This window comes from Indicator indicator, chromosome 11 (assembly GCF_027791375.1).
Source record: "Indicator indicator isolate 239-I01 chromosome 11, UM_Iind_1.1, whole genome shotgun sequence".
Lineage (NCBI taxonomy): Eukaryota > Metazoa > Chordata > Aves > Piciformes > Indicatoridae > Indicator > Indicator indicator.
This window is the reverse complement of record NC_072020.1, coordinates 11,100,856-11,128,799: the sequence shown is the minus strand read 5'-3', so window position 1 is coordinate 11,128,799 and position 27,944 is coordinate 11,100,856. Positions and strand designations below refer to the sequence as shown.

The 27,944-nt window shown below is 45.2% G+C and overlaps 1 protein-coding gene across 2 annotated transcripts in view; it reads left to right on the top strand.

The window, feature by feature from the left end:
- Window positions 1–965: 965 nt before the first annotated feature.
- EGFR (epidermal growth factor receptor) overlaps window positions 966–27,944 on the top strand; it is a 46,978-nt gene continuing 19,999 nt past the window's right edge. The window contains exons 1-17 of one of the 2 annotated variants that reach the window (XM_054384902.1): window positions 966–1,061; window positions 1,646–1,832; window positions 2,520–2,654; window positions 4,783–4,851; window positions 7,934–8,052; window positions 8,958–9,099; window positions 9,969–10,085; window positions 10,604–10,730; window positions 10,830–10,903; window positions 12,238–12,328; window positions 12,759–12,958; window positions 14,009–14,141; window positions 15,519–15,618; window positions 18,857–19,014; window positions 24,250–24,285; window positions 25,623–25,764; window positions 27,390–27,512. In XM_054384902.1, coding sequence (XP_054240877.1) covers window positions 981–1,061; window positions 1,646–1,832; window positions 2,520–2,654; window positions 4,783–4,851; window positions 7,934–8,052; window positions 8,958–9,099; window positions 9,969–10,085; window positions 10,604–10,730; window positions 10,830–10,903; window positions 12,238–12,328; window positions 12,759–12,958; window positions 14,009–14,141; window positions 15,519–15,618; window positions 18,857–19,014; window positions 24,250–24,285; window positions 25,623–25,764; window positions 27,390–27,512 — 2,034 coding nt within the window. In that variant the 5' untranslated portion in view covers window positions 966–980. The remainder of the gene's footprint in view (window positions 1,062–1,645; window positions 1,833–2,519; window positions 2,655–4,782; window positions 4,852–7,933; window positions 8,053–8,957; window positions 9,100–9,968; window positions 10,086–10,603; window positions 10,731–10,829; window positions 10,904–12,237; window positions 12,329–12,758; window positions 12,959–14,008; window positions 14,142–15,518; window positions 15,619–18,856; window positions 19,015–24,249; window positions 24,286–25,622; window positions 25,765–27,389; window positions 27,513–27,944) is intronic. The other variant, XM_054384903.1, reaches the window with a different exon arrangement.

Below are 27,944 nucleotides of genomic sequence, written 5' to 3'. Positions count from 1 at the left end.
GTGAGGACTAATTTTTCCATCATGCCATTAGAAATGTTTGTCATTACAGTGGTCTTTTGTGTGGCACCACTTCCTTCCCCACCAGCATATCAGGCTTAGGTAAATTTGTGTGCTGAAGCTGAATATGGCAGGAAATCTCACAAATCTGTACGTCTGAGTGGCAAGATATATGTTAGCCCCAGAGGGACAGTTTGCTCTTAAAACCTGGATGTCTTACTTGGGCACTCCTACAGGAAACCCCCACTCCTTCCCACTGAGCTTATAAGGAGATCAAATGGCCCTGAAATTATTGTAAATGGATCCTCAAGGAAATCACCTTTGGTGATTCCTGAAAGCATACCACTTTGAGTAGTGTTTGATGGCACTACCACAGTGCCCTCTCCTCAGGAACTGACTTATGTTTGTGACACATAAACTTAGTGCTACTTATGTACAAATGGCTCATCTTGGAGCTCTTCATGTGAGAGAAAATGAATGGAGGGTTATTCTAGCTCTTAATTTTTGTAAAGCTGTGTACCTGGGAAACATCACATGCTTCCTACACTGTTGATCACGCAAGACAACATTTCATTTCTTCTGAATCTGTGTTCATGCTTTACTTACTATGGTGCTTGTAGAAATAGATGGGCAACAAGTCTTTACCCTGTAATTATTTTTCCTTTATGGAATCATAGAATCATTAAGGTTGGAAAAGACATCTAGAATCACCAAGTCCAACCATCAACCTAACACCACCATGGGCATTAAACTATTCCTCAAAATGCCATATCTACATGTTTTTGAACACATCCAAGGATGGTGACTCCACCACCTTCCTGAACAGTCTGTTCCACTATTTCTGTAAAGAAATTTTTCCTAATACCCAGTCTATCCAATCTCCTTCATGAAGCTTTCTTCTTTCCTCCACAGTTTGTCAAGGGACAAATAACAAGCTGACCCAGCTGGGTCATGTGGAAGACCATTTCACCAGCCTGCAGAGGATGTACAACAACTGTGAAGTGGTGCTGAGTAACCTGGAGATTACCTATGTGGAGCACAACCGTGACCTCTCATTCTTGAAGGTTAGTGTTCCAGGCTATTGTGGCCTTCCCTGCTAAAGGAACCTTACTGCATTTTTTAAGTGCAAAGGATCAGCTACCCATACAATTCTGTGGTGATCCTAAGACATAGCCAGCTAAATTCAGAGAAATTGCAGATCAGTCTCAGCATACCTGTAGACTGCAGGATGTGCTCAACCCTACTTTGCTAAACCAGATACTTTGAGAAATAGCTTTTCAGGCATCTGCCAAACTATGCTGGCTGCCATGCAGATGGGTTTCTTCTTATTTACAAATATTACTGCATCCTTACCCATTGCCTCACTTCTCAGAATAGCGCTTGGGGACAGAAAAGGGGTAAGCTTTGGAATTATCCCTGGTAACTGCTCTGAGGGTCATATCTTACCTGCTTAGACAACTGTGCTTTCCAGTGTTCTGTTCTGTCTCTTCTTGTTCTCTGATTTATTAGTTTATTTAATGAAATTAAGTGGTTTATCATCCCTTAAAGTTGAAAGATGGTGGATTGGAGGGATGGGATGAGGAAAGAGACTTTTAATAGTAGAGAAGTGCTATGGATTAAGCCCCTCGTTTCTTCTGTTGTCCCCCAGACGATACAGGAGGTTGCAGGCTACGTGCTCATCGCACTTAACATGGTGGATGTCATTCCCCTAGAAAACCTCCAGATCATCCGAGGCAATGTGCTGTATGACAACTCCTATGCCCTGGCAGTCTTATCCAATTATCACATGAATAAGACCCAGGGACTCCGAGAGCTGCCAATGAAACGGCTGTCAGGTGAGACAAGAGCAAAAGCTGGAGGCACTTGTAAGGCAAACTTCAACTGTTGGGTTATTGGTACCAAGATCTCCTCTCAAACCCTGCTTTAAAAGCAAGATCTCCTATCGAATCCTGCCATCAAATCCTGCTTTAAAACCAAGGATTTAATGTAGTTTCCCTGTTTCCTGCTTGCTTTCCTGCTAGTCAGACTTCTTAAAGATGAAGTTCCTAATTCCCCATTGCAGAAAGATCCAGAAAATCCAAGGCATCAACAGTGTGGTGAGATTTATTTGTCCTCCAAAGTGGCAGAGACATACCCACACGTTATTTGCATTATCTGATCCCAATGCATCCAGGTCTTTATTTTTTGTTAAATTCCAGTGCAATATGCGAGGGAGGATCTTACATGATGCTCTCTGGCTGTGCACACCAGCAATGCTACATCTGCTGTGTGCAGTGGCCCCTGGAGGTGACACGAGGCAGAAAGCCACATGTAGTGGTATCCAACAGCAGCCAGCCCAGAACCCATCAGTCTGGGACTGGTGTTAGCTGCCTCATCAGGAGTGCTGGTGCCATGCAGATTGTCCTTTTCTGTCAACACAGCATGACTGTGGTGAAGAACTCTTTTATTTCCCTTTCTTTAGATCAGAGACAGAAGACTTAAGCATTTTCCTTCACTTACCAATTTCTTCCCTTCTGTGGCAGAAATTCTCAACGGAGGTGTTAAAATCAGCAACAACCCCAAACTGTGCAACATGGACAATGTCCTCTGGAATGACATCATTGACACGAGCAAGAAGCCTCCCACAGTACTTGAATTCGCAAGCAACCTGTCTTCTTGTGAGTATTAACTCAGCAAAAACCACTGTGCACTCTCCCATCTCAGAAAGAAGGTCAAGCACCCTATCTTTCATGTGGTGGGTTTCAGGGTATAGAAGTATTATGGTTGTAAAAGACCTCTAAGGTCATCAAGTCCAACTGTCAGCCCAGCACCACCATGCCCACTAAACCATGTCCTGAGGTACCATGTCTGCATGTCTTTTGAACACCTTCAGGTACGGTGACTCCACCACTTCCCTGGGCAGCTTGTTCCAGCGCCTCAGACACAAGGTCCACTGACTCCTGCATGTGGGGCCAACAAACCCTGTTCCAAGGGAAGCCCTTTTATTTCTTTGCCACTGGCTTAAGGTGTAATTTTTTATGGTGGTTAGGTCCTTAACTCATAGCTCAAGGAAGTTCTTGGAAAAGCTTTTCTTGGTTTCAGCCAGCACCCTGAGTATGTGTTTCTTCAAAAGCAGCTCAGAATAATGTACTCTGGATTGCTTTGTAGCAATTTTCTGTTTATAGTGCAAGGCTCTGGTCTAGAAAACCCATATGGGTGGCTTCATGGAGTTACTGTGGGACTTGAAGTTCAGCACTGAGTTCCAAGCTGTGTGCTGTACAGTTCAGGTGTTTTAGGCTGCATGGCTTAGCAGTGCAAAATGAATGATAGGCAGGCAGATAAATCTGATGCTTTTGACCAGCAGGGAGATGAGCACATATTTAAAAGTTTGTGTAGCTTGTGCTTTGAGTGGGCTCAAGCTAGTCCTTCAGTTTATGAGTCCCTTGTGAAATGCCCTGTCATTTCAGGGAAAGGAGAGTTTATTTTCATTTCTCAACCTTTCATTTCTGGCGCTGCAAATTGGTGGAAAAACATATTTCCTTTATCTTCTCCCAGTTGCATAACTGCCTGAGAGCTAATAGCCAACTTCTATACTGAGAGATTTGTCTGTGTAATCGAGGGGTTGTGAAGGATACAAGTCAGGACTGGAGTTTGGCTCTGAACTCCACAGAAATGTTAACCTTTCACTTCTCAACTTTGAAAAATCCGGAAGTTCTTTGGTCCCTCACCAAATCAATCAACTCTTGGACAAGTGTTGGCACCCGTTCAGCTGTCTGATGGGAGGAGGGGAGGAGGGAGAATCATGTGTTGTTAGCAGCAAGAGACACTCTAGTAGGAAATGCCTCTTCCACGTAGTGAATTCCAGATTAATCTGCTTAGCCTTTTATGGCTTTAGCAACCACCCCTTAATCTAAAGCAAGTTGTTTCTGTGGGACTTTGCTTCTCATTAAGAGAAAGAAAGAAAAGAGTAAGGAAGGAGGGATGGGACAGAGCCCAGTACTTGAACCTTCAAGGTCAGGCAGCATGCCTGTTCATCCATCCTGCCACCTCGCCATCAGTTGTCCATCTGCCATGTAGTCCTCCACTGAGGAATGTTTCTGGCAGCGGGTAGGAGGAGGGCACAAAGCAGACAATTAAATAACTTTGTGGTCAGAGTAGCTGGCTGTTGCTGGCAAATCCAGTTGAGTTTGTTTTCTTTTTAGAACCACGTTGTTCAGAAACATTGATTTGCATGTGGCCTGTAGCAAGCAGCTGAAACACAGAGTCATAGGATCGTTTGGTTCGAAAAAACCTCTAAGATCGAGTCCAGCCATCATCCAATTCCACCAAGACCAGTGCCAAACCATGTCCCTCAGCACCACATCTCTGCATCCTTTGAACACCTCCAGGGATGGAAATTCAACCATAGAATCATTTCAGATTGGAAAAGACCTTTAATATCATCAAGTCTAACATGCCCAGCCACAGGCCAGTGGTGACTTGCCTTTGCATGCAAACTTCAGCAGAAGGACCAGCTGGGTAGTAGCTGAAATTCCTGTTCCTGGGAAAAAAATATATTCTTCTGTAAGCTAGACTGGCTAGGTATTGAGCTTGCTTACTCAGCAGTGTGGAGAACTGCATGTAGGAAACCAGAGATGAATCCTTTGGTAGGGATTTAAGGTCCAGCTCTCAAAATTTTTGAGCACTGGTATATAGGTGCAGCTTGCCCTGATTTATTGAGAAGAGCTGGAGACTGTTTTCTCAAACTCACGTGATGTTGTTGTTGTGCATGTTGATATAATATAATACTCTGCCCTTGTGTTTCAGGTCCCAAATGTCATCCAAATTGCACAGAAGGCCACTGCTGGGGCCCTGGTGAACAGAACTGCCAGACATGTAAGCCTGCAAATGAATTAAGAAATACCTTGTGTGCCCTGACATACTAAATGTCTATCTACTGAAAAACTTACCTGTAAAGCACAAGTTAGTCTTGCATGTTTCACAGCTGTCCTTCTCTGCATCCCACTATGCTGGGGCTCCTTGAAGCAAATTGTGGAGGGACATGGTCTGCTTCCTACTTTGCAGAAGCACAGTTGTGGGGGGGATGGTCATGCCTGCTTCCCCTGAGTAGCTCCATTTCTGGAGAGGAAACCTTGAGGCAGTTTGAATTGGTTCTGGGTTTCCCTGCAGATTTGCTGTTCCACCAGAGGCAAAACCATAGAATCATTAAGGTTGGGAAAGCCCTCTCAGATCATTGAGTCCAACCATCAACCCACCATCACCATGCCCACTAAACCATGTCCCAGAGTGCCATCTCTACGAGTCTTTGGAACACCTTCAGTGGTGGTGACCCCACCACCTCCCTGGGCAGCCTGTTCCAATGCCTGATCACTCTATCAGTGAAGAAAATTTTCCTAATATTGTGTAAAAGACTGCAGCTGTCTCTTCTCTCACTTTTTTTCTGTCATCCACAACTTTCTCCTGTTTGATCTTGAGAACATTTATTTTTATTTTACCATATAAGAGAGGATGCAGTAGCTGTGTGGTAATTGTCTGCCCTCCTGCTGTTTCCCACAGAGCCGTTCTGCAAGCCAGTGAATGACACTTTAAATTAATTTCTGCTGTTAGAAGCAACAGCATAACCTAATTTTTGCTGGCTTTAATTCCTCTGCTTGGAATCCCTGTGGATTTCTTTTGTAAACAAAAAAGGTGTTACCTTTGTGTGGGTCATCACACTATATACTGTACTGGGAGGACCTTTGGAAGGCTCTCAGAAAAAAATCTAGCCATTTTTTAACTTGTAAATGGAGCTATTTGGCATTGGGAGGTTGTTCAGTTTGTCTGCCTGTGCTTCACTGTGAAATTTTGAGGGCAAGATGCTCGTCTGATGTTAAGAGAGTGACAGGAACATCTGCTTAGAAGTGCTGCAAGTTTTGCAAGACTTTGTTTTCCCTAAAGTAAAAATGAAGGGGAAGAGCAACTCTCATTTTTTCACTACTTAATTATTTCCATTTTCTGTAATAAGTGGGGAAATGTGCTGTTTCTGATTCTTTGACTTTTGTAATGTTCAGTGGAAAGACAGCTGATCTAAGCATAACACAAATGGAAGCAGCGACTTTGGTTTTCCACAGCAAAGAATCACCTAAACCTACGTTCCTTGCTTACAAGCATCAGCCCAAACCTGCACAGCTTCTAGAGCTGAAGTAAAAAGGAACTTAGAGATTTTCTCTCTTCATTTAGTATCAGCTTTAGGTTTTTGCAGTCAGCTCTGCAGTTTGACTCTTGAGGTGGACTGTGGCTGCCCACACAGAGCCCTTCCTGTCCCCACAGTTGAGACTGCACAGCTGTCTCAGGAGCTTGCAAAACCTCAGGTTCTCAGCCCTGTGAGCTTCCAGCATTTAGAAACTCTGGCTTTGGGAGGATGACTAGAAGTGCATAAAACTAAAACCCTTGCAGGCTCTGGCTGTCCTCTCCAGGCATTTGAGAATCTGGCCAACTGAAAATGCATCCCACATTTCCATGTGTGGGAAAGTTTAGGGTGATACGTGTCTTTCTCCTTCAACAAACGTGGGATATTCTGTGTGAAACATAAACCTTTGTCATGATTCCTGTTTGCAGCAGGAAGCTCTAGTCACTAGCTATCAAAGTGATGAGCACTTTTACTCCCCTGCTAATGCTTACAGGGAAAAAAAAGGATATCAAAATGCTGTTTGTGTAGAACAATGTGCCTTTTATCCCCCTGTTTCTAATTGAATGGGGGAGTTGCTATCAGAGAAGCCAATGCATATTGTGGATATAACCTTTTTTCCTTGAAAATACAACATCTTGCTCACAGAATTGCAAGGAAAAAAAACCCTGAAATAATACAGTTTGGATACAAAAGTGTGTAAAGGAAAAAGATGGGCAGTAGGGATTTTAAAAAACCCCTGCAGCAGGCTACATTTTCCAATAATTTTCTGTTAATTAACAGCCATCTGGTTTGGACTTAGAGGAATTCCTGATAATATTGTAACTCATTTGTGCCAACTGTGAAGCTGATAACAGTTAATGTAGCACTCAGCTGAAGTGCTCAGGATGCTGTAAGCAGTGGATTAGCCATCAAACGTCTGCCATGTCCAATGTCAGGATGTGTGCATCAGTAATTTATTTGCAGGGAACAAACAATCCCATTTTGGGTCTCTGGTACAAACACATACTAGCCATTAATTTCTGGTTTGGGTTTCGTTTTTTTCAATTGTTCTGATGGTAGTTTTCTCTGATAGTCAAATTGAGATGATCTCCCATATCCTCAATAAAATGTTGGAGGCAGTTTCTGCTTGCCTGCAAAAAGCTGACTCAGGACCAGTTCTTCCTCTGGGCTGCTGCACTGGTGCAAACCCTGTGGGAGATGAGTAATGAAGATAAAATTTGGCCAAGGAATTGAAGCCTAAAGACAAATACAAACAGACATATAAAGTCAGTTTGCTGAGTGGGTCTCCCTACTCTCTGCAAGTTTCAGCAGTATTTTTAAATGTGTTGAAGGGACCCAAAGCTACATCAACAATGTGCAGTTAGCTGGAATCCTGAAGTTCTCCTGCTGTGTTGTTATTCCCAAAGCTAGCAGAGATAATGGCAGATTTTCTCAACACAACGAAGCAGATCCTGCTCTCTAAGATGCAGTGACTCCACAGAGGTGGGTTTTTGTTCAGGAGTCTGGATGCTCCTTCTAAGCAGGTCATGGTTTGCTGGCTGGAACCAGAGTGCTTAGCACCTCACAAGATCCAAGATGAACACAACCCCTTCTTGCCACCACCCACACCAGCCTCACCCCTCCCAAACTTTGGCCTTGTATAAGGACAGAATTCTCATCCTGTGGGGAAAATCTAGCATAGATCCTGCACCAGACCTTTGCTCCATATTTCTTGATCTCATTGCTGCACATACAGCTTAAACATTCTTCCTTCCTGATGTTTGTGCTTTTTATTCTTGTGTCTTCCAGTAACAAAAGTCATCTGTGCCCAGCAGTGCTCTGGCCGGTGCAGGGGCAAGGTGCCCAGTGACTGCTGCCACAACCAGTGTGCTGCAGGGTGCACAGGGCCTCGGGAGAGTGACTGCCTGGTAAGGATGCTACATCACCCCCAGAACTGCTTCAGTCCCTGGCACAGCGAGGCAGGCTTTCAGCTGCATGTCCTTCAGCCTTCTTCCATCCAAGAAGGCCCCTGAGAGATGCTGACCTGGAGGGTGCTCCGGGACTTTCTTGCATGGGTGGTTGATGAGAGGGATGAGGACGTGAACTTGGAGAATCGTAGAATTGTTTCAGTTGGGAAGGACCTCTAGGATGATTGAGTCCAACTGTCAACCCAACACCACCATGCCCACTAAATCATGTCCCAAAGTGGCATGTATACAGGTTTCTTGAACACCTTCAGGGCCTGTGAATCCACCATCTCCCTGGGCAGCCTGTTGCAACGCCCAATCACTCTTTCAGCAATTCACAGCACTCACTAAATGCCTACTAAATTGTTCATTACCTGCAGCCAAATATAATGGATTCTGTTTAATATTTAGCCAGAAAAGTCACTAATCAACAGGAAAGGACTTGATTTGATTTAAGTTATTAAAAAATGGCCACAAAAAGAACTGTTTGTCTTGATCTGATCACTGCTTGTACGGAAAATTCTTCTAAGGCATGCAGATTTGCTCCTGAATTCCAGCAGCTCTGCACCAGAGTGCCATGGTTTCTTGTTCAGAACAAGACAACCTCATGTTCTTCTTTTCCTTTCACATATTAAACTCAGTTGCCTGTTCTCCTTTTCTTTTCACATATTAAACTCAGCTGCCTCACCTGAAGCAACCTTTCACCTTCAAAGTCCGAGGGACCATTCCTGTAGCTGCTTGGGGTTTTCAGTAGAGCTCAGCAGGAAGCAGTTGAGCCCCTCAGAGTGTTTTCCAAGAGCTAATTTCAAGCTGGTGTCCCTTTTTAAGGAGGAGGTGGTTTAACGGGGGCTGGTTTTCCATGACAGGCGTGCCGCAAGTTTCGGGACGATGCCACGTGCAAGGATACCTGTCCCCCGCTGGTCCTCTACAACCCCACCACTTACCAGATGGATGTCAACCCTGATGGAAAATACAGCTTTGGAGCCACTTGTGTGAGGGAATGTCCACGTAAGTTCATTTCAGCTTGTGGCAGCAGAGGAGATGGGGGACTGGAAAGAGGTGGGAAGGGGCCTGTGTCACATGTCCCTCTGGGTTACAAGAGAGCATGTTCGTGACCTCCTTAGTTTCTGTGGGAACCAGGGACAAAAAGTGAGAGGCTAGCTAGCAAAAGAAGACAGTATCTTCGAACTGCCTGCTTCCATAGCCTTCCCTGATTTTTACCCATAACTTTTAGACTTCGGAAAATTTTTCTCCTGATGGGGAGAAAAGTGTCATATGAGAATCATCAAAACAACATCCACAGTGGCTCAATCCTGTGGGTTACCAAAGCTGTATCAATTCTTAACTGGTTCTTAATTAGGACTGGTAGAAAGCCATTGATTTAAACACTCTCTCTCAAGGCCTGTGATCATTGGTTCCTCTACAGATTCTTGCTTTTTCTTTCGTGCTGTTCCATGTCTATTTTTTTGGAACCCATCAAGACTTAGATGTGAGAGAGGGTTTAGCACACTGAACTGGTATCTGCTTCTGAGGCTGACTGTTGCCCTGCCTGGCCCTTAACCCAGAAAAGTGAGTGAAGGTAAGGGATCAGAAGAGCCATGTATTGATCCCGGTTCTGGGCACTGCTGCACAGCCTGACCTTGGCAGTGTTGATTTTACCTTCTGTGATCATTCCCCCTCTCTGTAAAATGGTGATAGCTCTGTGTGCCCATCAGCCTTCAAAGGACGTTTGTGAGAATTCAGAATTAATGCCTCTGCTTTGCTAAGTGTGGCAAAAGTCCAACCTTGTTTTTTCTCCCTAGTTTTGATGTGTCTCTGCAGCCCCCAACACATCCCTCTTGTGTCCCAATGACCTCTGTATCCTTGTTTTTTTCCAGACAACTATGTGGTGACAGACCACGGCTCCTGCGTTCGCTCGTGCAATACTGATACTTATGAAGTGGAAGAAAACGGTGTTCGGAAGTGTAAGAAGTGTGATGGGCTGTGCAGCAAAGGTATGAAAAGCATGGAATAAGTCAGTAAGGCTTTGAGATGATGGGTAACTTACTAGAAAAAAGTATATGGACTTCTGACTGTAATTGAGTGTGAATTCAATATAAAAATCCAGTGACAGCTGGGAGATCTGACTAGTGGTTTGATCAGGAAACGTGGCTGCGGAGCAAGTTCTCCAACTGGGATACACCACAAGCAGAGCAGATAAACTGTGCCTTATGTGTGTGTGTATCTTGCACATCAGCCTTCTCCGTTTTTCCTCCTTCCTAGTATCCCATCAAGGGGAGTAAAATGAATGTGGGACAGAGAAAGGGAAGGGTTTGTGCCAGAGCCTGTGTGCAGTGATGCTTTCACTGGATCTGCACAAGTGGTTATCTGAAAAGCAAAAGTAGACAAAAGGTCTGTGAAAGTCAGACTGGTAGGTTTGCCCATATGGACTAGTGGCATCTTCATGTTTATTCCCTTCCATGTGACTGAACTTCACTCTTCTCCCCCCTGATGTTTATATCTCATTGAACAGTGTGCAACGGCATCGGAATAGGTGAACTGAAAGGGATCCTCTCCATAAACGCCACGAACATCGACTCCTTCAAAAACTGTACCAAGATCAACGGGGATGTCAGCATCCTCCCAGTTGCATTTCTAGGGTGAGCTGCCTGATGGTCACTTAGCACTGGAGGAGAAGGGCTGGGGAGAAATTCAGGCTAAGCCATGCTTTTCCCAATTTGTTATTCTCTTTGTTTCAGTGATGCTTTCACAAAGACCCTACCCTTGGACCCCAAGAAGTTGGATGTCTTCAAAACAGTCAAAGAAATATCAGGTTAGTAGTGAGTTTTCACCAGTTTTCTGGCTGGTGCTGCCAAAAACACAATGGAAGATGATGATAAGTTTTTAAGTATGTGAAGAGAAATGCAAGGAAACATCTTCTGTCTCTGAGCTACCAGAGATCACTCTTCACAAAGGTGGTCAGCAGTGCCTCACCAGTGTTACACCCATACACTAGTTACAACACATACTAGTCTCCCATCCAAGGTGTGTGGTTTGGCCAGACCATCCCTTCTGCTGAACCGACAGCATGAACAAAGAGTAAAAACAGAGGAGATCACTCAGCCACCCAAGAAGTATGTGGTGATGCAGAGGCGTGCCCCTCCGGCTAAAAAAAGCCAATTGTGTTTCTATTTGTGGAAAACTTTCAGCAGTTTAGGGAAGTGTGCTCAGTGGCTTGCATCATCCTTGTAGAGACACCTGCTCCAGCCTGAAGAGCTCTTCCTTGGAGTCAATGTGTCTCCATGTGGCCAATGGAGCACTCAGCCATCGTCTTGCACCAAGTATTAATTAAAAGTAATTTTGTTGAACCCAGTATGAGTGTAATATCAGATGAGTTTGCAGATGTGAGTCCAGTTCCCCTCTTCTTTTCTCTCTTTTACCTGCCTGATTCCCCTCAGCATAGCAGGGGTGTCACAGAACCAGGGACACAGAATCACAGAATGGTGCAGGTTGAAATGCATCTCCAGAGATCATCTAGTCCAACCCCTCTGCTAAAGCAGGTTGCACAGGATCATGTTCAGGTGGGCTTCAAAAGTTTCTAGAGAAGGAGACTCCACAGCCTCTCTGGGCTGCCTGTTTCAGGGCTCCAGCACCCTCAGGGGAAAGGATTTTTTCCTTAAGTTCAAGTGAAATCTCCTGTGCTCTAGTTTGTACCCGTTGGCATTTGTCCTGGCACTGGGTACTACTGAATAGAGCCCAGTCCCATCTTCATGACCTCTGCCCTTTAGATCTTGATCAGTGTTCGTAAGATCCCCTCTGTCTGCTCATCTTCAGGCTGAAGAGCCCCAGGTCTCATATCTGGTGACCAGAGCCATCGTCACTGGTGGCTGGCTGTGGCAGGATGTGCAGCCCACTGACACACTCATCTCTTACGTTCCTAAGCCCCCGTGGTGGGCTAAAAAGTAAACTGTTTATAAAATGGGGCTTAAAAATACCTCCCTGCTCCACAAAATGTCATGTTTCACTTGGAGATTCTCAGATAAGCATCAGGAAAGCACAAGCGCCTGCTCCTGGCACAGGAGGAGCTCAAGGAGGAGGTTCTGCTGCCAATACTGACAGTGAATTTATTATTATTATTATCTTTTAATCTTCTTTTCTTCATTTTAGGTTTTTTGTTGATTCAGGCTTGGCCTGATAATGCTACTGATCTCTATGCTTTTGAAAATCTGGAGATTATCCGAGGCAGAACCAAGCAACAGTAAGTAAACCTTGTGCCAGAGCAATTGTAAATTGCTTGTCTGAGCACACCAAGGGAACAAGTGATAGGAAATGGCCTCCTCTGGGCCCACTCCAACACTTGCTTGTCCTTGTGTTGGGGGTCCCAGAACTGGACACAGTACTGGAGACGGGGTCTGACAGGAGCAGAGTAGAGGGGTAGAATCGCTTCCCTCATCCTGCTGATCACGTTTCCTTTGATGCAGCCTAGGGCACAGTTGGCCAGGTAGGAGATACTGCAGTTGTTTCACTACAGGTTTGCTGTGTACCAGGTGTACAAGTTCAGAGGGCTGAGCAGCATCAGTTCAAAACAACACACATTTGAAAACCAAAAGAGGAATGTGCTGAGTAAAATTCTGCTTACTAATTCTCTTTTCTTCCATGTGTCTTGTTTCCCTCCATCTCCACTTCAGTGGCCAGTATTCCCTTGCTGTTGTTAACTTGAAAATACAGTCCTTAGGGCTGCGCTCCCTCAAGGAAATCAGTGACGGAGATGTTGCCATTATGAAGAACAAGAACCTCTGCTATGCTGACACCATGGACTGGCGCAGCTTGTTTGCTACTCAGAGCCAGAAAACAAAGATTATACAGAACAGGAATAAAAATGAGTGTGGTAAGTCCGTCAGCACTGCCTTCCTGCTCCTTGTGGAAGCTCCTTTTGGAATGGAAGAGTAATTCTAGCAAGGCCTGTTTCTATCTGTTCCCCTGGCTGCAAAATTCACCAGTGATACTGCTTTAATGAAAGTGATGATGGAAAAGTGGGATTTTTTTTTTTTTTTTCCCCAAGGATGTGGACTTAATGGTGTCCAGCAGATGGGAAAAAGCTGCTTCACTGCTATGGGCATAGTGAATCCACACAGGTTGAAGGACACAGAAGCTAACTCCAAACACTGGACTTTTTTGACAAATTCAAAGCTTCTGTTCAACCATGGTGCTACTGTCTGTAGTGGTCCCTGGGCCAGAATCTGACAATCATTTCTTTTTTCAGAATGGGAATTGTTCATGTTTTGGAAATTGACCATAGAATCATGAAAGAGTTTGGGTTGGAAGGGACCTTCAAAGATCATCTACTCCAACCCACCTGCCTTGGGCAGGGATATCTTTCACTGCATCAGGTTGCTCAAAGCTCCTTTAAACCTGGTCTTGAACACATCCAGATGTCTGTCATTTCTTTGGACAACCTGTTCTAGTGTTTCACCACACATCATAACTATTTCTTCCTTCTAGCCAATCTAAACCTACTGTCTTTCAGTTGAAAATGGTTGTCTCTTGTCCTGTCACCACAGGCCTTGATAAAAAGTCGTCATTAGCCTCCTTTAAGTACAAAACGGCTACAATAAGGTCTCCCTGGAGCCTTGTCTTCTCCAGACTGAACATCCCCATCTCTCTCAGGCTAGTACTGGTTCAGCTTTATGATATGCCTGCTCAGCAGTCACAAAGGAGCTTGTTCTTGCTTCAAAAGGCCAGAAGTCACTCATTTCTTCAAAGTTTGAGAATTAAGAGAAGCATGATTGTTTCTCTTACATGCTGCCAAGACCATTCACATCTGCTTTGGAAGAGGTTGGAGAAACTGACTGGTCAGGATGGAGTCACTAGTAGTGCTGTGTTTGCCCTCAATCCTGCTTTGGTGTTTATGGCTTTTTTGTCTCTCTTTCTTTCCCAGCTGCTGCCAGGCATGTTTGTGACCCCCTGTGCTCAGATGTGGGCTGCTGGGGCCCAGGACCCTTCCACTGCTTCTCCTGCAGGTTTTTTGATCGCCAGAAGGAGTGTGTGAAACAGTGCAACATCCTGCAAGGGTACGGAGTCTGAGGGGTGCTTGAGGATTTGGTGATGATTTGGGGGATTGGGTGTTTAACACAAGCTGTAGGTAGCAAGAAATCAAACCCCAGGGTCTCTGTTTGCATGGGATTTCACCAGCTTTGCGGAGGTGGTGTGTGAGCACGGTTCCTGGCTGAGCTTCAGCATCCTTCTCCGTTCAGCGTTGCTTAGGAGGTTGCTCCTGCCATGGTGGCTGCTGAGGGAACGTCTCCTTAAGCCCAAGAGGAGACTATCCAGAGGCATAAGGAAGCTAAGCCTTACACTTCCTTCCAATAAGATATAAAGGAGCTTAAAACACTGGTGAAAATCAAGGTGAAGGACATCGGGCAAGAGCTGGAGCCATTTGCGATCACTGGGAGCTCAGTCACCCCTGGAATCAGGGCTTCACTGCTTGGCAGGCTTCCTTACTGCAAGGGCACTCTTGTCTTTGCTCAGGTGAGCAGCTCACTCTTGCATTTTGCAAAGCTGCAGTCAAGGGAAGATCTGAAAAGCACTGGCACCAGCAATTTCAGGTACAACTATTGCTTCAGCCTTGCTCAGGACGAGGAGAGCATATGGTTGTCTGTGTGTCAGGGCTGTGGCTGGGCTGTTCAGTCAGATCAACAGGTGATGTCGGTGGTGTGGAGAAGGACAGGAAATTTTTAATAAATCTTTCAAAGTTTGACTTTGAAAAATCATAAGTGTTAAGCAAGTGCTTGGGAAGGGGCAGATGACCCTCATGTTTGTATTTCTCTGGCAACTCGCAGTTGCAGTTCAGCAGCTGTCTTTTTAGTGGGTGAATTCCCTCCAGCAGCTCTTATGACCTGAAGGGCAGATCTGGGCATTTCTGTGTCAAGTGATGGGTAGATTTAGTTTAATTAATAACACCATTACTTGAAGTGGAACAGCTTTATTGCTATTGAAACCATCTGTTCCCAACTTTCATATTTTAATGATTCATTGTGTGCTGGAGGGAGGGCATGAATTTAATTATTGGTGCATTGCTGGTTAACCCTTCTAATTATTATTTGGAGACTTGGAATCATGTGAACTGGGTTTGCTGATCTCTCCGCATCACTACCACTTAAAAGCCTTTGGAGAGTATATTCTGCATTGTTAGCTTAAAAGGGAAAGTAAACTAATTTGTAGTGTGCAATCTGAAGTGCTACATCAACCAAACTTCCCTTATTCTTACCTCTTCCTCATTGTACTGAGCAAGTACTACTGGTGTAGCCAGGAGGATCCCCTCCATACCTTCTCCTGTCTTGGTACCATCACCTCAATCTATTCCAGTTGGAAAAGGAGAGATGAGCACAATTTATCACTCATTAATAATCCCAGGGTTTAATTATTTCTCCCTTTTTCTTGTTTTCCAGGGAGCCAAGAGAGTTTGAAAAGGACTCAAAGTGCCTCCCCTGCCACCCTGAGTGCCTGGTACAAAACTCCACCGCATACAACGCAACCTGCACTGGACCTGTAAGAGCAGATTCAGCTTAGCAAACCTCCTCAGCCCATGCTTTACTATGTTTCCTGTGTTGAGATAATCTTGAGATCTCATTTACCCTTCTCCAATATGGAGTTTGTAGATTCATAGAATGGTTTGGGTTGGAAGGGACCTTAAAGATCATCTAGTTCCAATCCCCTTACCATGGACAGAGACACCTTCCACAAGACTAGCTTGCTCAAGGCCTCATCCAACCTGGCCCTGAACACCTCCACGAAGTGGGCATCCACAACCTCCCTGGGCAACCTGATTGTAAAGAATTTCTTCCTACTAAATCTATCCTCAAGCTTAAATTGAGATAGGAGGGGTTAGAAGTTGAAGATCTTGGGGCATGGGAGCTGAAACAGGAGAGGGAGCCTCAGAGTGTTACTTTGTTGTCACCCATCATGCACGTCATCCACAGTGACAGAAATTGTAGGGTCTTTCTTTTTTGTGTCTTTTTACAGGGAAAAAAAACCAGGCACATCTTAGCAAAGAGGTCAGGAATGTGGAGCTACTGAACTGCCAAGCTGGCTTCAGAAATCAAAGTTCCTTGTTCAGAGGGAAAAAATGATGAAAATAATGGATCAAACCAGTAGCTTTTTGCCTGTCTGAAAAGCCATAATAAAATTGTGGTCAAAGCACAAATGTTCACTGAAAAATATGCAGGAAACAGTGTTTACTTAAAACTGTGTTCCGTCCTCTAACTAGGTTACAGTAAACACCTAGGTTAAAGTAATTGCAGGTGTAAATTAAGTTCCAAGAAAGGAAATCAAAATTTAAAAAAAAAAAGAAGAATTTTCTAACTTGTTTAAATATCCCAAATTCATACAAAAGCTCTTTCTACAGAAGTCAGTACAGTGTAGTCTTGCTAGTCACCCAGAGTCATCCTCAATTTTGTTGTTCTTTTAGAGAATACTTTTTTTCTGTGTCTTGAGCTGTTCAGTTTGCTAGCAGTACAAAATCATTTTCTTTCAATCAGATCAAACTTGTATCTTCTCGATTTTTTTTCTGTTAATTGAAATGAAGTCTGCACTGTATCAGGAGCAGTGTGAGCAGCAAGACCAGGGAAGTGATTATGCCCCTGTGCTCAGCACTAGTGAGGCCACAGCTTGAGTACTGGGTTCAGTTTTAGGGCCCCCCCCTGCAAGGATATTAAGGTGCTGGAGCATGTCCAGAGAAGGGCAACGAAACTGGTGAAGGGTCTGAAGAACAGGTCCTGTGAGAAACAGCTAAGGACCTAGGGTTGTTTAGCCTGCAAAAGATGAGGCTGAGGGGAGATCCTCTCACTCCATACAACTCTCTGAAGTGAGGCTAGGATGAGGTGTGTGTTGGCTTGTTCTCCCAAGTAACTAGCAACAGGATGAGAGGAAATGGCCTCAAGTTGCACCAGGGGAGATTTAGGTTGGATGTTAGGAAAAATCTGTTTACTGAAGGAGTGGTCAGGCATTGAAACAGGCTGCCCAGGGAGGTGTTGGAGTCACCATCCCTGGAGGTGCTCAAAAACCATGTAGACATGACCACTTTGGGCCATGGTTTAGTGGGAGTGGTGGTGTTGGGTTGATGGTTGGACTTGATGATCTTAAAGGTCTTTTCCAACCTTAATGATTCTATGGTTCTGTTTTTCTGCTTCAATCACAGATCCTCCTGTACTACTTAACCCAACTCATTGAACACCCCTTGCCACCCCCAGCAGCCACTAAGCATTTGACCTTTACCCATCATCAGTCTGAAGAGTCACTGCTCAGTCATGTAAAGCATTTCCATCCTCCCTTGTGAGTTAGACCACCGTGGCCTCAGGGATGTTGTTAACTCTCTAACCTCCTTTAGGCAGTGACCACCTCCTTGTCCCATATTTGCCCAGCATCTAGTAATCAGTCTATATATATAACCTCCTTTAGGCAGTGACCACCTCCTTGTCCCATATTTGCCCAGCATCTAGTAATCAGTCTATTATAGTAGCCCTTATGCATTACAGTAATTACAATAATCTTCCTATAGCATGCCTTGCTGTAGTCCCATTGAAATCAGCACTGTGGGTCTGGTCTGGTTTTTGTCCATAGTAGAATTTGACCCAGTATTGCTGGTTCCTCTGCCTTAAAATAATTAGGGCATTGCTGGTGTTGTACAGTCTGAATAAAATCAGTTCTGCCAGAAAGGACCAAAGGTAATGCCTTTAAACACCAACTAAGGGAGTCATGGAATCCTTTTGATTGGAAAAGGCGTTTTAAGATGATTGAGTCCAACTGTCAGCCCAACACCACCATGCGCACTAAATCATGTCCCAAAGTGCCATGTCTGCATGTTTTTTGAACACCTCCAGGAATGGTGACTCCACCACATTCCTGGGCAGCCTGTTCCATGTGTGATTCCTGGTGTGCTTCTCAAATAAAAAAAAAAACCAACACATAGACTCCTTGGTTGCCTCCATGTTCCCCTTCTTCTCCCTAACAGAGGGAAGAACCGATGCTGAGACACTAGGAAAATAATGATTTAAGTCCAGTACTTCAGGGAGATGTCTGCAGATCCAGGTCTAGTGTTTTAAATCATGCAATGGTAGATAGCACCAGGCAGCAGATGCCTCCCCCTGTTTGTCAGCTTACCCCTTATCAAGGTGTAGCTAAAATATTCCCCATTTAAATGAAAAACACAAGCTTTCCAACTGGGCAGAAGGCTGGGGACTAAAAAGCAGCAACACTGAAACTCAAGAAAGCTTTGAACATCAGGTGCTGCACTACCTTTTGTGTGGTCCATCCTACAAGAGTGGCTGAGGGAACTGGGGTTGTTTGGTCTGGAGAAGAGGAGGCCAAAGGGAGACCTTCTAGCTCTCTACAACCCCCTGAAAGGAGTTGGGGTGAGGTGATGGTTGGTCTTCTTCCTAGTACTGAGTGATAGGATGAGAGAAAAAAGGCTTCAAGTCACACCAGGGGAGGTTTGGGTTGGATATTAGGAAAAACTTCTTTACTGAAATAGTGGTCAGGCATTGGAACAGGAGTCCCAGGGAAGTGTTGGAGTCACCATCCCTAGAGGTGTTCCAGAAAGAGCTGGACTTGATCTTAAAGGTCTTTTCCAACTGAAATGATTCTGTGATTCTCAGATTAGGCAGCAAGGTAATAAAGTCAGATGATGCTGTAAGCTTCCAGCAGTGGAAGGCATTCAGCTTTATCTGCTGACTCTCCTCCTGAACAGGCTGATGTAAGGGCATTGTAAACAAGCTGTTTCTCTTTGCAGGGCCCTGACAACTGTGTGAAGTGTGCCCATTTCATAGATGGTCCTCACTGCGTGAAGTCCTGCCCAGCAGGTGTTCTGGGTGAGAATGACACCCTCGTCTGGAAATACGCCGATGGGAATTCTGTGTGCCAGCTCTGCCATCCAAACTGTACCCGGGGGTGAGTAAAACTCTGCATTGAATGGAGGTGAGGGAGGGAAAGAAATAGGGGAACAGCTCATCTTCAGCTCTTTCTCTTCCTGATTGTCCCAGTTCAAGAAGAAATAGCAGGGAGCATAAATAGGAAAAGGTTGGTGGCCCTGCCCCTTTACACAGAAGTAAAAGAAAAGAAGGGAAATGTTTTAGGGAGGTTTGAAACAGGTTTGCTTAATGATTTAAACAGGAAACTTCCTGGAATTTTACAGAACTCACCCACCAGTGCTGCCCTATCTTTTTCCTTCCACCTGGCTTGGTGTTGGTTCGTCCGGTTCTGGGAGGAACATCAGTGACACCTGGTGGATGTTGGGCTCCTTGGGGCACATTTTTCTCTGCACCTTTCTCTTCAGGAGGGAAGTTCCAGTGGGACACCACAGTGATTTTCCCTTTTTCCTTCTTTCCCTGTGCTGGTACTTGCTCTCTTTAAAGCCTTGCAGCCTTCTGAGTGTGTCTTTATTAAGGGCATCACAGTCTGTAGGCACCATTTTTGTCCTCGTTTGGGGGCACCCTCAAACTGCCACCTCTAGTGAGCTGTGAAGTGAACTGTCTTTCACCTACCTGACAATAACTAACAACTGTTTTCTCTCTTGGTTTCTGATCTGAAAAGGACACAGGATGCAGGTTTTAGGGTTTGAGACTTGAATGTTGGACTGTGATGTTTTCAAAGCAAAAACCCAGCCCACATTTGGTGCTCCTGTGCCCTCTACCCTGCAGGTCTGTCTGATCTGAAAGGCCTGTAATACATGTTGCAAGAGAGAAGTTATATTCAAACCAACCATCATCCCATCATATAGTAGTTAATTCAACTGCCAGGTCATTAGAAAGCAGAGTCCCCAGGCCCCCACCTTCATGGAGAAAAGGAGATGAAAGGTGAAACAAGCAAGTAAATGGCCCTTCCGAGTGCTGCTAGTGAATTCAGTGCACTGGTTCCCAGGCAGCAGTGGTAACAGCCACGTGGGTTTGCTGTGATTTACAGTGGTGCACTCTGTGTTTTGTTACAGACACAGACAAGGCTTGTCAGGGCTTCCAGCAGAATCACAGAATCCTTTTGGTTGGAAGAGACCTTTCAGGTCATCAAGTTCAACCATTAACCCAGCACCGCCAAGCCACCAATGATCCATGTCCCTCAGCATCGCATCTACAGGGCTTTTAAATCCCTCCAGGGATGGCGACTCCACCGCTTCCCTGGGCAGCCTGCTCCAGGGCTTGACAACGCTTTCGGGGAAAAAAAATTCCTAATATCCAACCTAAAGCTTCCCTGGCGCAACTTGAGTCCGCTTCTCTCATCCTATCATTTGTTACTGGGAGAAGAGACTGTCCCCCACCTTGCTGCAACCTCCTTTCAGGTAGTTTTAGAGAGCAAGAAGGTCTCCCCTCAGCCTCCTCTTCTCCAGTCTAAACAACCCCAGATCCCTCAGCTGACCCTCACAAGATCTGCAGGGTTCTGCAAACCCTTCACCAGCTTTATTGCCCTTCTCTGGACGCATTCAAGCACCCAGGGGTTGGAAGGGGCCTCTGAAGATCACCTAATCCAACCTACCCGATAGAGCAGGAATAAATCACACAGGAACAAATCCTGGTGTGTTCTGAATGCCTCCAGAGATGGAGACTCCACAACCTTTCTGGGTTGAGAAAGATAAGAAGAAAGGGCAGAGCAAAGTCCTTGTAAGACTTTAAAAAGCCCAGTGGTTTTTCAATTTTGTGACTGTGAATTCACCTTGCTGTCGTAGTGTGAGTCCCCTCTGCAGAGCCATAAGTCATAGCAACCTGATTGTTGATTGTGTCAAATTAAGAGATGCAAGTTGAGGAGAAAGTTGTTAAAAACTTGATGGATTTGGGAAAGAAATAGCTGTGTCTGCACTGGGGTGAGTAACACCTACGTACACAGATGCATCGCTGAGTTAAGGGTGCAGTAGTTCTCAGGGACTGTCCACAGCACTAATGTTCTGATAAGTAGATATTTCAGAGACTGCAACCATTGCTAGGTTCCATCTGATACATCTGTAAGGTCTTGAGGCAGTTCATAAGAGAAAGGTCACATTTTTTGGTTTCTGTAAGCAGAATAAAAGCGACTCAGGAATGGAGTCCGTGATTGTTTAGATTCCATGAAACCTGGGTTACATATGCTGAGTGTCATCATAAAATTCCACATTAAGAAAGATGGTTATATTTAGTCCTGGATGAGTATTTGTCATAGAGTTTGTTTCTCCTTTGACTTGTGAAATTAATCAAAAAAAAAAACCAAAACAGGTGGGATTTGAAAAGCACAAGCTGCTCTGTCATTTTCTTCCAAAACACCTTTTCACATTATCTCACCAGACTTGGTGTCAACGGATTTGTGTGGGAAATAATTCAGAAAAAGAAGGGGACTGATGAAAATCTGCAGTTCTCCTGTTTCTGCTTTCTGGTGTAGGAAAGTAACTGGTTGATCATTCCTCAGACTGCAGATACTGTCCCCTCAGAGAGGTATTTTTTGCTGTGAGGAAGCAGGCGGAGGACTCGCCATCATAAGGCAGCATGGTAAACCAGATGTTTTAGGAAGAGATAAGTGGGACTACAGTCACATTCTGAAATGGAAGTGAGGTCTTTTATTTTCACATCCTTCTCAGGAGAGAAGCTGCACATGCTTTCACAGTATCACATCTTATCAGAGGGTGGAAGGGATTTCAAGAGATCATCAGGTCCAACCCCCCTGCCAGAGCAGGATCACTTAGGGTAGTCTGCACAGGAATGCATCCAGGTGGGTTTGGAAAGTCTCCAGAGAAGGAGACTCCACAAGCCCCCTGGGCAGCCTGCTCCAGTGCTCTGTCACCCTCACTGTAAAGTTTCTCTTTATGTTGAGGTGAAATCTTCTCTGTTGAAATTTGAACCCATTATTCCTTGTCTTATCACTGTGAACCACCCAAAAGAGCCTGGCTCCCTCCACTTGACACCCACCCCTCAGGTATGTATAGACATTGATCAGATCCCCTCTCAGCCTTCTCTTCTCCAGACTAAACAGCCCCAGGGCTCTCAGTCTCTCTTCACAGGGGAGATGCTCAGGTCCCCTAATCATCCTCTTGGCTCTCTGTTGGATTCTCTCCAGCAGGTCTCTGTCTCTCTTGAACAGGGGAGCCCAAAACTGGACACAGGATTCCAGGTGTGGTCTCAGCAGGGCAGAGTAGCGAGGTAGAAGAACTTCCCTAGCCCTGCTGGACACACCTTTCTTGATACATTCCAGGATCCCATTGGCTCTCTTGGCCACCAGAGCACATTGTTGTTCCATGGAGAACTTGCTGTCCACCAGCACTCCAAGGTCTTTCTCTGGGGAGCTGCTTTCCAGCAGGGCAGCCTCTAACCTGTCCTGGTGCCTGTTGTTATTCCTCCCCAGAGGTAGGACCCTGCGCTTGTCCTTATTGAACTTCATGAGGTTTGCCTGCACCCAGCTCTCCAGCCTGTCCAGGTCATGTTGGATGGCTGCACAGCCTGACAGGTGTCAGCCAGTCTCCCCCAGTTTTGCATCAGGAACTTGCTGAGGGTACTCTCAATGCCCTCAGCCAGGTCTTTGATAAAGATGTTGAACAAAACTGGACCCAGTACTGATCCCTGGGGGACACCACTTGCCACAGGCCTCCAAGTTGACTCTGTGCCACTGCTGGCGACCCTCTGGACTCTGTTGTGGAGCCAGTTTGCAATCCACCTCAATGCTTTGTCACATTAGCACATAGAAATCCATATCCAGATGGTAGAGCATGGTAAGGTGAGCTCTTGGGTTCCTGATATGAGTTTTGTGTTGAGCACCCAATGAGAAGAGCACAATGCTGAGCAAGATGTGTCTCCTGTGACCATAAGCAAGCTGGTGCTTTTGCTTTACATGTACAGCCCCTCTGTGCATTCAGGAACCAGTATGCACAGCATGGCCAGCCCCTCCAGGACACCAGGGTCCACATTCCTGCATGGGAGCCCAGTGACCTCACAGGACCTTCCAGATGCTGCAACTTGGAGTGCTGTGTTGGCCCAGAAACAAGGCAAATACAGCAGAGAAGATCAGAGTAGTGAAAACAAACAAAAACCCAATAAAATGAGTAGTTGCTTCACCTCTTCCTCGCCCAGACTAGATCAAGTTATGAGATAAGATCTGCAACTCCACCTGCCATTTTGAAATTTTTCTGGTTCCTCCTCTCAGCAAGAAGGAATTCAGAGCAATTTTCCTGGCACAGACCTGCTCCTTACCCCCTACTTGACCTCCTCTGGAGTTGTTTTGGGATGATCCATTTCCTTTGAAGTCAGTGCAGGGAGTGGATACCACAAACTGGACTTTTCTCCTCGCCATGCTATGCTTTTCAGAGGTGACATAACTCTCTCTGTAATGCTCTCCATCCTTGGTAGACACCACAAAGACCACAGTTCCCATGAAGAGCATACATCTTGTAGCCCAGCAGCACTTGGGGAACGCACAGTGCCTCTCACACCCGTTAGACCATCAAGTGAATGCAGCCACTGCTTTCATCTGTGTTGGTTTATGCCTTGGGCTGCCAAAAAGAATTTTGGACATTTTTAACTCAAATGGAAGACAAATGCTGGTAGTGTTTCTGACTCTGGATAACTGTTGTACTGTTTGCATTGCCAGTAACATAAGACCTTAGATTCTGAAGGAAGAATGTCATGGACACTTACCAGCAGGCTCTAGCCAAAGAGAGTGCTGTCAAATCCTGTTTTCTGATGGGAGTGTGTATCTGCTATCCAGGCTTTCCTTTGCAACAGAACATCTGGAAATTGGAATCTTTTCCTGATCAGGAAGCAAGGCCTATGCAGGAGGGTCTGCAGTGACACGTTCTGCCCTTTTGCAGGGAAGAGGCTACTTCTGTCATCCCCCATGATCAACCCTGAGCCTCTGCACTAATGCAGGTGTCCAGGCAGAGCCAGGGAATCCAGGGCCATCTGAAGTTTGTGTATCTGTCTTGTCTCCCCATTCTACCGCATGATGGAAAATTGTTTTAAATTGTTCTTTAAACTAAGAATGCAGCATAACTATGCCTCTAGACGAAAGATCTTGGAGCAAGGCCATTGACTGATGTTTAACACACTCTGACTGTTACAAATTCCTATGTTAATACTTGGACTGCTCTGAAACACAAACTTTTCAATCAGTAGCCCTCTTCTTAGCTGGAATTACAGAAGTATGCATGCATATGTTTGTAACATTCGTTTGTTTTCACAGGTGCAAAGGACCAGGTCTTGAAGGTTGTCCAAATGGGTGAGTATTTTATCTGCTACAACTAAGGACAGAGCTGGAAGGAATGCATATGTGTTTACATTTCCACATTGGACACTGCAAGGCTGGGACTAAAGTTCAGTCTTCAATTCTATACAGGGAAGTAACAGATTAGAGCAGGTTCCCACCTATAAAACTCATTTAAAGAGCTGAGAAATATCCCTACTGGCACAAGACTCCAAAACCTTGTTCTGCTTAGCTTATAACAGTGAAATCTGTTGCTGGAGAACAAAAGGAGGAGATGGAGATAAAAAAAAAAGGAGAGAGCATGGCAGAGAGCGATATGTTTAGGATTTATATAGCTATCTGCATTACAGTGGATTCATCTCAGAGACTCATGGAGCCTTTTCCAGCCGTATGACCACAGAATCACAGGTTGGTGGGGGTTTGAAGTGACCTCCAGAAACCAGCTAGTCCAATATCCCTGCTAAAGCAGGTTCACCTAGATCAAGTTGCCCAGGCTTGTGTCCAGGCAGGTTTTGAAAGTCTCCGGAGAAGAGATTCTACAGCCTCCCACATTGCTCTGTTTGGCCTCATGACTTGCCTGAAGTTATGCAATAAACAAACAGGCATCTCTGACTAAAAGAGAGGGATATGGCTTCTGGCCACAGTGTCATCCTATAGCCAGAGAAATTCAGCATAGAACTGTTAAAAAGTGACTCTTTAGTAGTGATCCCTGGGGCAAATTAGAAAGAGCTGTGGTGAATCCAGCACAGGCTAAAAACCATCTAAGCACAGGCTGAAAACCAACCCTGGAAAACAGGTTTTTCTTTTCAACTTGAATTTGATATGACTCAGGCTCTCCTAAAGAGGCAGCAATCTGTACATGTAGCATGGATGGTTCACACAGTACCTGACCTCAGACACTTTGTCCTTGGAGAAGGGGGCCCATGCCCCACCCAGTACTAGTGAGATGTCAGCTTCATTGCTGGTATCAGAGCTGCATGTGCCTGCTTGCTTTCTCTCCGTGTGCCTCATGATTCTAATCAGATGCAGGCTGCCCACAGCTGGCGTATGTAGGCATCACACATTTGATGGTCATGTTCTTGTTGGGTTTGTCAAAGGGAGGAGAAATCGCCTTGCTTAGGCTGTGAGGATCACGTGGGCTTTGAGAGAAAAGAGAAGACTCTGAGTAGGTTACTGGATGAAGAACTTAAAATACAGATGCCCAAGGTACCTGAAGTGCCAAATAACCTTAAGGGAATGTCCAGTGTGTTTGGTCAAAACCTAATGCTTCATGCCACTTCTGAAAGATTATTTTAAAAATCTTACAGTTAAGCGTTTTTTTGTCTCATTTTGCATTCCCTCCCATCTTGCAGCTCCAAAATCCCCTCTATAGCAGCTGGTGTTGTCGGAGGTCTCCTGTGCCTGGTGGTGGTGGGTTTGGGCATTGGCCTCTACCTGCGGAGACGCCACATCGTCAGAAAGCGGACCCTGCGCCGCCTGCTGCAGGAGAGGGAGGTGAGTACCACCACCATGGCCACGACATCAGCTGGGGACAGTGACTGCTGGCCTCCCCCTACCTTGACAAGCACCATGCATCTGCCCTTGGGTTGGCAAGAAAGTCAGAGAAGAGGTGGTGTGTGCCTCACCTTCTCACTTCACCTTGGGTTTGACTCCTCTGTTTAGCAGTTTCAAAAGCTTTAGGGGATTTAGGTGTCAAAATCCCACTTAAAATCACAGAGACTGTCTATTTAAAACACCTGTGCCTTTAGGGAGGTCTGCAATGCATTTGCTGATCCATGCCACTGTGCTCTGCAGAGCCTCAGCCTTGAATCGTTGAGCCTTGAGGCTGCTGAGACAGCTTGGGTACATTTGAAGATGTTACTCCCTTGATCAGGTGTATGTCTGCTACTGTGGGAAAAACAGAGAAAGAAGAAGAGGGGAAAAAATTGAGGAAGTGTTTGTGTCTTGTCTTTGGTTTATGTTTAGCATGAAAAACCCACAAAGCCGTCAAAGTAAATGGTTCACCCTGTTGGGCACGAACAAGGTTTCTACACTGATTTTTGTTTTCTGCATGGTTTTGCGTCGCCCTCTACGTGCCTCACATGTAAAACAACAAAATTCAATACCCTGGACTAAAGCTTCTCTTTTGTGATTAGCTCTCTTCCCTTTCACAGAATCACAGAATGATATAGGTTGAAAGGGACCTCTGGAGATCATCTAGTCCAAGCCCCCTGCTAGAGCAGGTCTCACAGGGCAGTGTCCATGCAGGTTTTGAATGACTGCAGAGAAGAAAATTCCACCACCACTCTGGGCAGCCCATTCTAGTCCTCCACCATCCTCAAAGTAAAGAATTTCCTCATATTTAGATGGAACTTCCTGTGCTCAAGTTTATGCCTGTTACCTCTTGTCCTGTCACTGGGCACCACTGAAAAAAGACTGGTCCTGTCCTCCTTTAAGTATTTGTAAGCATTGATAAGATCTCCCCATAGTCTTTCTAGGCTGAAAAGTCCCCAAGTTTCTCAGCCTTTCTTCATAAGAGAGATGTTCCAATCTCCTCCTCATCTTTGTAGCCTGTTCCTGTACTCTCTCAAGCAGTTCCTTGTCCTTCTTGAACTGGGGTGCCCAGAACAGGGCACAGTACTGCAGATGTGACAGAGTGGAGGGGGAGGAGAACCTCCCTTGACCTGCTTGCCATAGTCTTCTTGATGCACCCCCGGATGCCATTAGTGGCAAGGCTGAGGGGAGGTTGGACTCCATCTCCAGAGCTCCCTTCCAACCCCTATCATTCTATGGTTCTGTGAATGCCCTTCATGACCACATAGGTACACTGCTAGTCCAATCCTACCAAATAACTAGCAAATTGTGTTCAGAATCCTGTTAAAAGCCCAGTTGCAGCTTCCTTGCTGACTTTGCTGTTAAAATCCTTGGAAAAGAAAATAGAAAAAAACCCCAAAACCTGTCCTGCTTTTTAAAGCACAACCTAACAATAGTTTAGATACACTGTATTCTACAGTTGCGATAGCAGAGTTCAGCTTGTGCTCAGCTCAGGATTTAGAGGATTTAGTTGGTTCCCTTAAGCATGCTGCTTGCTGTCCTCCTGGACTGTATGTCCTTCTAACATTGTCTTCTCTCTTCACCAGCTTGTCGAGCCACTGACACCCAGCGGGGAGGCACCAAACCAGGCTCATCTGAGAATTTTAAAAGAAACAGAATTTAAAAAGGTCAAAGTCTTAGGCTCTGGAGCTTTTGGCACTGTTTATAAGGTAAGATCACCATGTTTCTCTTCCCTTTTCCATCTTGCTTCCTCATGCACCCAAAGGCACCCAAACAAAGCATGAACACCACGGGAGCTGTGATCATTGTGTATATTTATTTTTCAGACTAGATTTTATATCCTATAAATATCATATATTGAAGGACAGAGAGATGACTCAATCATCATTAGCTGCATTATGAATCAGATAAGATGGGAGGTTTTACATAAGGTGCTCACAAAGCCATACTGCTGAACCTGGAGGACAAAGATCTGAACCTAAAAACTACCTACAACAGTCGAATTCACAGCCTGGTGTGAATATTAGGGAAAGAAAAGAAATGCACTTTGGTCACATCAGTGCTGAAGCATTTTTTCCTGTGGTTTTGTTGTTATAACTGTTGGCCACTCCTTCATGACAACTGCCTCAGGTGTGTGGAAT